This window comes from Austrofundulus limnaeus, unplaced genomic scaffold, assembly GCF_001266775.1.
Source record: "Austrofundulus limnaeus strain Quisiro unplaced genomic scaffold, Austrofundulus_limnaeus-1.0 Scaffold19, whole genome shotgun sequence".
In the NCBI taxonomy this organism is placed as follows: domain Eukaryota; kingdom Metazoa; phylum Chordata; class Actinopteri; order Cyprinodontiformes; family Rivulidae; genus Austrofundulus; species Austrofundulus limnaeus.
Genome location: NW_013952421.1, coordinates 2,340,893 through 2,351,561, shown reverse-complemented (window position 1 = coordinate 2,351,561; position 10,669 = coordinate 2,340,893). Strand labels below are relative to the sequence as shown.

Here is a 10,669-nt window from a genome sequence, read left to right as displayed (position 1 = left end):
GACAAAAAGGTTTGATTAAAGCCCAGTATCTTTTGGGGAGAGCAACGGGCCCACTTATAAGGCCCCCGCTCACCTGGGTTGTACCCATCCCCAATTACCAATACCAATACCAATACCTTCCAGCTGATTCTGGTTAAACACGATCGTTTCATGTGCTTTGACTCTGAGTCGGTTTGATTTAATTCAGAAGCCTGGTTAATATTTCACCWGATCTATGATTTGCAGTAGAGGAAATTGACCTGAGATTTATATGATGCTTGCAGATAAACGATGTAACAGATGAACATGGAGGGTCCTACCTGTGCTCCATCTCTAATGTGCTGGAGGAGAGTTGGACGGAGGCAGTCGACGTGGACGTCGGTAAGTCCTCAACGCAGTTGTCAAAGTGTGTCCTTTCCAACTGTCAGTGCTGTATTTTCCTCTAGGGTGCAAGGAAAATCAGAATTTCTTCACACTCCTTTTATTCCACTGATTTTTAGCTTGGAGGCTTATGAGTTGTTTCCGCTTTGCTKAGGGTACTTTCCCATTTCTAAAGACTGAAAAGGAAGTTGTTAGACTCCAAATAGCTCGAGGCTTAGACACACAACAGGAAAGTGATGTAAAGTGAAACTTCTTTTTACAGAGCTGTGTACTATGTTGGGGATATTACAGTGATTATCACAAAATAGTCAGTCAGTTAGTGCCTACAAGGCAGAGGCAGTTTTGTTCAATTTTGTTTCTAAATATTAAATTGTTCCTCTTGTATGCCTTTTTAGTGCAACCGGACCAGCTTCCTCCTCCAGCACTCACAGGTACAATTATAAGGAGAAAAAAACAAGAATCTTGGTAAACCTTTGTGTAATCTTTGGTTTAAGTAAATCCTTATTTTTACCCTCCTCGTTTCTTCAGCCACAGATAAAGTCGCCCTTCTCATCGGCAACCTGAATTACTCCAACTACCCGAACTTGATGGCGCCCGTCGTGGACGTACACGAGCTGGCCAACCTGTTGCAGCAGCTCGGCTTCAGAGTCGTTTCCTTGCTGGATCTCACCCGAGAGGAGATGCTGGCTGCTATCGACAAGTTCATACAACTCCTGGACAGAGGGGTTTATGGTATGTATTTTAAGGGATGTCCTACTAAAATAGCTATTTAAAAATGAATGGCATTAATGGATTTTTTTAATCATGTGAGGTTCTGCTTGTAACTTCTCTTTTTGTGTATGTCTACTATTGTCTATTATTCGTACTTCCTTAACTCTTGATTCATTTATGGATATGAATGGACAAAAACGGGTGAAAGAGTTTATGTTTAACAAATGTGATCAGATGAAATGTTTACAATATTTTATGCCAATTTGCTCATTGAAGTACGTAAATAAATACAGTTTATCTTTAACGCCGAATCAGTTCATTGGAAGTAAACATCTATTCTGCTGAAACAGCAGAAATGGAAGCTCTAACCTCACTGTGAATTTTTTCTTTGAAGTGAGCAATCACAGCAATACTATCTGTTTCTGATCTCTTTTATGTCTTATTAATAGTGAAACTAAAACACAAAGTATTTCAAATATTATGAATCTCTGAAAAAGCAAAGTTGTATTTTCTTAGTTGATGTAATATTTTGTTATTCACAGGCCTTTTCTACTACGCGGGTCATGGGTACGAGCACGCTGGGAGGAATTACCTGATTGCTGTTGATGCTCCACAGTCGTACCAAACCAAAAACTGCATCTGTGTGCAGCGGGTGATGTACAAAATGCAAGAGCGGAAAACTGCACTGAGTGTAATCCTGCTGGACACCTGCAGAAAATGGTAATTACACTCAGTTTCTTTTTGATTTTTAAACGGAAAAAGCGAAGCATGGGACTTTTATTTTGATTTAAAAAAAACAAATTACTAAAATACGAGTAATGTAGATTCTTTCTAAAAACCAAAAACCTGTTCTTTAGGTACAACCAGGATCGTATCCCATCATTTATTGAGCCACTAGGACCAAATGGGAACACTGTGTATGGTTATGGCACGTATGTATATATTTTTTTCATTTAATGTTTTGTCGAAACTGAAAATGCGATTTTTCAAAATAAGAGTATTCATTTTACTTAACGTGATTCAGAATGGGAAGTGAAATTCTGTTTGTGATCGGCGTTTGTTTACATTTTCTTCACGGGCTCTTTCAGATGTGAGGATGCTGAGGCCTACGAGGTCCAGGACGGGGGCAGGAGTTCAGGGATCTTCACAAAGTACCTGAACAGACACATCCTGCAGCCAGACAAAGTCACACATGTCTTAGAAAAAGTGTCTGAAGGTAAGGACCTAAAAAGACTGCCATTCTGACTTTGATAAAGTAATTGCAACTAATTGATTATAACTGTTTTTTTGTTGTCAAGTCAGCAGATTTCTGTAGTGCAGGTGAAAATATTTCTTAAAGTGGATACATTTTTGGATGATAATATTGATGTATGAACTTTATATATATATAAGGCTTAAAGTGAGCTTGTAAATAAATMCTTGGCTGCTTTTTATATCTATTCATTTTTTGAATGTTACTCTGCTAACCAGAGCTGAAAGGAACAGGTTGTCCTTTGGTGTGTTGGATGGAGCACAGACAGGTTTTCTAAACCCTTACATCTCCTTTTGATGTTGTTTATGAGGTGTTTGCGTGGTGGTGACTGGGCTGGGATTTGAGGYTATCAAGTTCTCCTGTCTTGAAGGCTTGTTTGTCTTTTTTGTGGCCTCTGGGGAATTACATTTTCGAGGTACCTTTTAGCATGTGACCTCATTCTTTGGAAATTCACACTGTTGGCTTGAGAAGAGCAAGAAACCYGAGAGCCTGCAGGGAGCGAGACAGCTGCTCTGACGTTTGGACCCCCCCTCCCGTATTTGCTCTCATGGGGACGCTCGCAAATCAGTGCCAGTACGACAAGCCCCCCTACTGACAGCATGCCGTGTGTCGAAATCCAGGAGGATTTACTCGGGGTGAACAAATGTACAATTCTTTTACCGGCTGTTTCAAAACCGACTTTATCACTGGAAGCAGCATAGAGGGTAATTAGGCATCGCTTAATTGGCAGTGAATAGTCATAGCTGGAAAATATACTCATCTCAAAAGCAAAGCGTCAAATATTTTTWAAAATCCCCTTTATTTTTTAAAATGACCATCAGGATTATTTAAGTCCAGTTTTTTCATTCTTTTGAAGACTCCACACCCTCCTAAAAAAACAAAACAAAAAACAATTAGCTCACTTGCTTGGAAAATTGCATACTATTTTCAAATTTCCCCAAGTTCCTTAATTTTAGTCATGTGAGTCTGAACTTTTCAGTTTGTTTTGCAGTTCCCTCATTCCTCACGTTACGTTTCTGTAAACCTCAGGTAGCCCCACGGTTGGGAGGCTAATCGGTAAAATTAKCGTCGGAACGATTACAGCTGTTTCAGCTGAAAGTGCTGACTTTCTCAAAATTTTTCAGAGTGGACCATGAGTTTGTATGGGAGAGGAATTACAGTTTCATCATCCTGTCTTGTTTACATTTTCTTTTCTTTTTTTTTTTCTTCTCTCCACCAGAACTTGGTAAAGACCCCCTCGTTAAAGGCAAGCAGGCAGTGGAAATTAAACACACCATGAAAGAACCTCGATCCCTCACCGATKCAGTTCGAACCACTGGCCACACAAAAGAGCTACACCTACGCAACGTTTGCTGGAGACAAGCAAACGGTGAGTAGGGGGAATTTCTCACAACCTACAATGCTTTTTATCCTCTTTCATGTTGTTGAGGTAAAAAAAATAATAGGTCGTGCAGATATGCATCAAACATGATTTAGCCTTTCATCAAACACATTTAACTTTTAAAAAATTTTGTGCCGTAAAATGTTCTATTCAGATCAGTATACAGTGTGGTTTAAATGGATATTTGCAATATCATACAAAACGTCTACGCATTTTATAACATAAATAAGGAAGTGGAGTTCGTTGTTCATTTTCCTGTTTGATGGAAGCAAGCTATTTTTTTAACCATAGTTGACTTCCTCAAATTGACTTTAAATTAGATGACAAAAATGTGTAACAAACTGTTGCAAGTTTTTTTTTTTTTTTTACTTGAGTAAATGCACGACACATTCTTTAGAAATAAATACTTAATTTAGGAAGAATCTTTAATTATAATTTTTCTTTGTTTTCAGAGTTGCCACGTAAAAAGCTGCTGTGGTTCCCTTGCGGAGTGGAAGTGGAAGTCAGCTTTTCAGCTCTGTTCTCTAATGTCTTAGTAGCTTTTGCTACTATAAAGACTGTGGGTGACCATACCCAGGACTGCACCGTCACTCTGAGTAGCACACCTGTAAGTGTTTATTTACTTAAACTAAAAGACATTCTGTCAAGTGTTTCTATTAGCAAAACGGGCAGCACATTGATATAAATGATAACAATAAAATACGTAAWCATTTTTTAAACGGGGCAATACAATAAATGGAAGAAATGTGTGCAAACATGTCACYTTTTAGCTTGCACACAGCTTCCTTCTAAAAAAACTGAAGCCTTTTTTTCTTGTAACTGCTTCCTCGAGTTAATCTGAGGTTAAAAACCTACAAGCTGTGTCTACATCATAAATTCCACGCTGCCCGTGTTGGAATGCAGCGAGTTTCCGTTAGCCAGACGCAGCAATGACCACTCACACCCCCGCTTAACGTTTCTGAGGAAGTTCTCCCCATATATGGACTTCCAGCACACTGCAACCAGTGACAAGGCAGGAAATACAAGCGATATGGCTGCTCTTGGCCAATCTGGTTACAGATTGTCGAACCACACTGACATCCTGTGGTTGATTTATGAGTTTGAGAAAAACAATCCCAACAGTGGAAATGAAAGTAGAATTCATTTATTTTGATTAAGCTAATTAATCTTTATGTTTTGACTCCTTAGGTGATGGAAGACATGTTTTCTAGGCCGGGACGGTCAGAAGAGATGGACTCGCTCCTGTTTAAAGCCTCAAATAATCCAGATTGTACTCTGAGACTTTGCTCTCTTCAGAAGTTGAAGGTATGCTCTCAATCGGACTCATATCTGYATCTGAGCTGCTTCGTTTTTGCCAATAAATTTAAGGTCTTTGCCATTTCCTCTTGCTAGGAGTCATTGATCATCAAGGTGGATCTACATTATACTCACAAAGACAGTAACTTGCGTCAAACTGAGAGCCAACAGGTGGACATAGGAAAACCCCTGGTGGCGTCCTGCAGGCTGTACAAGGAGAGTCACGCAGCAAAAAACAAGAGACAAGACGGCACTTCAGCTCAAAGTATGGGCAACATTTCAAACAGCACGTCACCGTGGCGTCAGACCCCGGCTCGTCCGTGTCACACTAGAAAGGCAGTTTGTGCTGCTAAAACTGAAACTGTCTGGAGCAACGAACCTGAAGAGAACGATGAGAATGAACTGTGAGATTTATGACTTTTACTTTAAATGTTTTTGTATGCAGTTGATTATTAATCCTGTCTGTAATTGATGAAAACAATTAAGTGAAAGAACTGAAAAAAACAAAACAAAACAAAACAAAAAAAACACTGGTTGTCTCTTGAAAGAGTATACTTCTGAAGAATTACTGTAGTTGACACTTATTATTTTAAAGGCAAGCTGGCTGGCCTGTAGAGGACATCACTATCAATAATTTATCTAATAAATAATATTTCTTCCTTTCAAGTTTTGGAAAATATTATGTTATTTTTAAACCTAAGATCAAATGTACATTTTTTTTTTACTAAGAAATATAAAACTGCTTATTTAATCAGCTATTGGTGCTGAAATAGTTTTTAATAAATGTTTGGAAATTAAAAGATTCTGTCATGTTTCTTACCTTTTTGTGAAAGCGGGATCACAGGAAGCAACATTTTTTTGTACTTTTAAAAAAAGAATGTATTTACAAATGGAGAAAAAAACTCTTTTTTTTTGATTTATGAAAAAAGCACACATTAATCTGTAATTATCCTATTAGAAAAAACTTAGCATTTTAAATAAATAAGACCAATGCAAAAATATCAATTATTTGCTTATTTTATCTGTTAGAAATAGGATAGAAAATATTCGTGGGCAAAATGCTGCTTTCTGTAATAACCTCCTGTTTCTCCATCTCCTCAGTAGTAATAATAAACATTATGGTTTGTAACTTCATGTTGTGGCTGTAAACAGTTTTGTGACACACATCATGACAGTGTAAATGAGATGAGAAATCAAACTGGTTCCCACCAGCCCTGAACGGCTCGCCGTGATCGTATAGTGGTTAGTACTCTGCGTTGTGGCCGCAGCAACCCCGGTTCGAATCCGGGTCACGGCATGGTTAAGTCTCAACGGGGTAGGCATTTATTTTAGTGTGATGCTTAGCTGTAAAATACTGTGGTTCTTTCAATCAGGGTTATTGGCATTTTCGACAGAGAATTTCCCCCTCCAAGCAACTAGCGTATAGTCATATTGAAAGACGTAATTTTAAAATCATTTCTGTTTTATTTTTATTTTTGCAACTGCCTAAAGTTTGTTAAACAATACAACAAATGCATTTGTCATTGTTCAGATTTAATGCATTTCTTCAGTCACACCAAAAACGCCATTTAGTGGAAAGAAAACATAAAAATATAGCTTTTAACTAGTCTRTTGAACGATTACAAACACAGCCCGACATTTAATTAGACAACGCATCAATTGCCCATTGAAATAACTTAATTTGCATAATAAAACAACACAAAATTAATAAGTGGYAATCAACTCTGGTCGTGGTGAAATTAATTAGTTATAAAACACTTGTCTTGTAATTAAACGCAAGTTCAGCAAGTGACCTGCAGGTGGCAGTGCAACACATTAAATTTCTGCTCAGTGGTAAGACACCTGAGGCCAGTGGTTGTAGGTCAACCTAAAGAGGGCTTTGGATCTGTTGTGAAAGCCAATCAATAAAAGTGGTCGCTTGTTTTGTTTTTATTTACTTGCTAACAACCAGTAGCAGTGCAATCATTGTTTCGCTGTTTTTGTTCTGTTTTGTTTTTGCAATTTCTATAATAAAATAAATGTACACAAAATTCTAAAATTATTTACAAATACCTGTCCCCTTAAAATCATTGAAATCCCTTTAGCTACTCAAAAAAAGATTGTTCTTCATGTCTACTTGCCCTTTGCTATTTTTATTTGTTTGCCACCCTTCTCCCTTTGACTTTCCTGATTTTAGTGGTTTGTTACTTTCAGGTTTTAGCTTATGTTTTGCTTCTTATAGTTTGCATTTAGCTGCTTTTTTTCCTTTTAGCAGTTAATGTTCAGCTTCTTTCAGCTTCAACAACTAACTTCTTTAGCACATTTTTGCAGTTACTCAGCATTTATGCTGCATTTTCTACATGTTTCTATTTTAGTTTAAATTTCAGAAGGCCTGCACGAATTCTGAGGCATATCGGGTATAATCTGATTAAACAGAAAATAGATGTGTCAGGAAGACAAACTGCAGCGTTGGACAACAATGTTGGAAATAATCCTAAACACACGCAGCGCAGCCTCGTGCGCCCATTGGCTCACTTTGACGTCAGTTATCAGTCGGTCCCGCCCACCAAGCTGAAGTGGCAGCGCTGAATGGCGAGAGGATATAAATCTCTCGACCGTAGGCAGACACGCAGCACCGCCGACTGGATGCGGGCATCCTTGGGTTCTCCTGCGCTCGACACGGAGCTACGAGAGTAAAACTTCTCGGGACAACGATGGTGGACGCCTCGGCGGCTGAGTCCGCGGCTGCTGGATGTCTGTGGGGGAAACGGAGAATGCGGTCAATGTGACGTTCACTTGCACGCTCCGGTGTTGAGTTTATTGTTCTGGTCCTGTAGACGCCAGGGAGGAGAGAGAGAGAGAGAGAGAGCTGCGGATCTTTGGGGAAGATGTTGAGCCGATTCATGAGTGGCAGCGTCAGGAATCTTGAGCGGGAATACAACTGCACGGTCAGACTGCTGGATGATACGGAATATACGTGCACCATTCAGGTGAGTCACCTGTCGGACCGAACTGAGACCCTGCTGCGTTTGGGCTCTGATCATCTGTTTAACCCAGACCAACTGTGGAACCATGACTTATTATGCTGCAACATTTACGTACATTTTTATTCATCATCAAACCTCATATAGCATCATCTGAGACATCAATAAATCTTTAGATTAATTACAAAAACAAACAAACAATAAAAAAACACTATCACCCAAAGGAACTCATTGCAAGCTACTAAATAAAAAATATATAAAGGTTTTTTTCTGCATCAAATAGTTCAATTTGAAAGGGTTTTCTCCAGTAGTTGTCCGGGTACACTATATTGATAAGTAATTCTGAAATGTGCATATGCACTCAATGTAAACAAACACTGAGCTGAATCCACAGTGGAAGCTGGAATCAGATGACTGACCTACATTAGGCTGGCTGCAGTCTGTGTAAGTAAACAAATATGGTGGAATTGAACAAGAATTTCAGACTTGTAGGTCAATTTTGTATGAAATTACAGGAGACGACAAATGTTAAGCGAAAACATTCAAAGAGTGGCAACGTCTAAGATGGCCACCACAGCCATCTGACCCTTAAAACCAAAAAAAAATGTTTATACTTCAGTCTATTTGACAAATTATGAGCTAAATATTGATGCGGTAGTAGATGAGGGTCATCCAAGGGGTCATTCGCATACTTTACACTGTAAAATCAGTTAGTTATCATTACTTAAAAAAAGCTTGTAAACCGATTGCACTTAAAAAATTGAGTACACTGAACAAGGGAATAAATACTGAGTGCAATCGGTTTACAAGCTTTTTTTAAAGTAATAACTAACTGATGGATCCAAGGGTTACAGTCTGCAAGCTTTAATAAAACTCATCCAATGATTCATGAAAAATGTTGTTAACACACATAAACAAAATTGCACAAAACACAACTGCCTGCCTTTCGCCTTTCAGCGTCAGGCGATAGCAAAATCAAGTAAAAGCAATTCTTATAAAGTCTAACAACTGTCAGCTGAGGTGTGTTGCTTTGAAACATAAAACGAGCCRGGGCCTCCGTGTTAAAATGTGTCACTTGGCTTGTTTGTTTCATTTCGAACAGCCTTGCTTTGATAGTTGTGCGGTTTTAGCTCGATTCTGATTTGATTAAACGTAGGCCTGTCAGTGCCGTTACAAGAAAAAAGTGTTTGAAAAAGGAGGAAGTCCTTGGAGAATGCACTCAATACAACTGTTATTTGACATAAATGAAACATTAATAACGTAAATTATTCTGTCCGCTGTGATATTTGTTGACGTCCAGTCTTCTACCCCAGTGGGTGCGTGTGAAATAGATGCTGCAGTAGGGTTGCTGTGCCTGTGAGCCCAGGTTGTAAACAGACCTGCGTTTCTGCTCAGAGCCTRCGCGAGTGATAGTGCTGTGCCAGATGGACTGTGAAACCAGCAGGTGTGCTGTTTGCAGCAGAGTCSGGCGGCTCACAAAACCGAAGTGGAAGGAGGGGAGCGGGTGGGGAGCGAAAGGGGAGAACGCTCCCCAGCTCGGCTGTGGCTGTCTGGCATCCTGATTAAATTTTTCATCCAGTGAGGGGAGCAGGACAATCCAACTGTCTAGGCACATTGCTAATGTGTGTTCCACATTTAGTCTGGTCCCTCAAGGTTTGAAGGCCTGCCAAAAAGAGGGGGGGGGGGTTTGAATGTATCAACCTGGATATACAGTAAGGACTCCAAGACTGGGGAATGCAAATTTAAGAGGCGGGGGCAGACTCTCAGACTGTTTTTTTAAATTCTCTTTCTATTCTGCTTATTTATTTATTTTTGATACCTGTTCCTAAAGTGCACCTTTTATTTCACCCCCTCTAGACTTATTCCCATCAAACTCAGCTCTTTTAAATGGCACCATAGTCAGATCTGCCTCCAGCTCAGGTCATCTTCAATCACATTCCCATGTTGTCTGCGTCTTAAAGCCACAACTTAAAGTATAAGAAAAATCTAACCTAAGCTAAAAAAATTTAACAAGTAAAGAAAACATGTCCATGTGCATTCTCAGCTTGTAATGCACAAGCTGAAGTTTTGCATTATTGAATTGTGAAGATTTCCGCTAGGCTGGGGGCAGGAGACGTGAGTGCTTATCAGTGCTTATTACTGTAGATGTAGTCCTCTTAAAGCTGCAGGTTGATGGAGGAGTCTTGCTTTTGCACTTTTCTGTCATTTTATGCAGTTTAAAAAAAGTTGCATCTTCAAGAGAACCAACTGTTCGTGTTTTATAACCAATTATATCACATTGTAAAAAACAAAACACATTTCATGTAGCACAGTCAGTTGTAAAATGCAGAATGCATGTGCAATAGTTTTAATCCCTTAAGCAAAACCAAAATTTTGAATTTTGGACATTTTAAAGTTGTTTATCTTGAGTTTACAGGTTTACTTTTCTCTCTGAAATAATGGTATTTAACATGATGTCTCCTTCTCAACCACAGTTTAAAGAAGCAGATCTTTTATTTTACAGTAAATCAAGTTTTTTGTCTGCTTTGATGTCATATTTGTGTTGCCATAAGCAGTTGGTCAAAATGAGTAAAGAAATAAAGGTAGGATATTGGAAAAATATGTAAATTAAGAAACTTTAATTAAAACATCCTTCAAAATTAATTTATTTTGTTTTTTTAGCTTCACAACTTCATCTTCATGTGATGTTTTTATTCAGTATATATA

The 10,669-nt window shown here is 38.7% G+C and overlaps 2 protein-coding genes and 1 non-coding gene across 3 annotated transcripts in view; all 3 read left to right on the top strand.

The window, feature by feature from the left end:
- malt3 (MALT paracaspase 3) overlaps positions 1–5,800 on the top strand; it is a 7,192-nt gene extending 1,392 nt beyond the window's left edge. Inside the window, exons 6-15 of the mRNA XM_014003560.1 lie at positions 264–360; positions 756–791; positions 889–1,092; positions 1,614–1,791; positions 1,929–2,003; positions 2,160–2,287; positions 3,543–3,692; positions 4,157–4,311; positions 4,893–5,009; positions 5,097–5,800. Of these exons, the coding sequence (XP_013859014.1) occupies positions 264–360; positions 756–791; positions 889–1,092; positions 1,614–1,791; positions 1,929–2,003; positions 2,160–2,287; positions 3,543–3,692; positions 4,157–4,311; positions 4,893–5,009; positions 5,097–5,408 (1,452 nt within the window). The 3' untranslated portion in view covers positions 5,409–5,800. The remainder of the gene's footprint in view (positions 1–263; positions 361–755; positions 792–888; positions 1,093–1,613; positions 1,792–1,928; positions 2,004–2,159; positions 2,288–3,542; positions 3,693–4,156; positions 4,312–4,892; positions 5,010–5,096) is intronic.
- Positions 5,801–6,225: 425 nt separating this feature from the next.
- Positions 6,226–6,297, top strand: trnah-gug (transfer RNA histidine(anticodon GUG)). Its single transcript has one exon. It is a non-coding gene; the product is annotated as a tRNA-His (tRNA).
- A 1,280-nt stretch (positions 6,298–7,577) lies between these two features.
- frmd5a (FERM domain containing 5a) overlaps positions 7,578–10,669 on the top strand; it is a gene marked incomplete at its 3' end in the record, with an annotated part of 54,547 nt that continues 51,455 nt past the window's right edge. Inside the window, 1 exon segment of the mRNA XM_014003559.1 lies at positions 7,578–7,969. Coding sequence (XP_013859013.1) covers positions 7,868–7,969 — 102 coding nt within the window.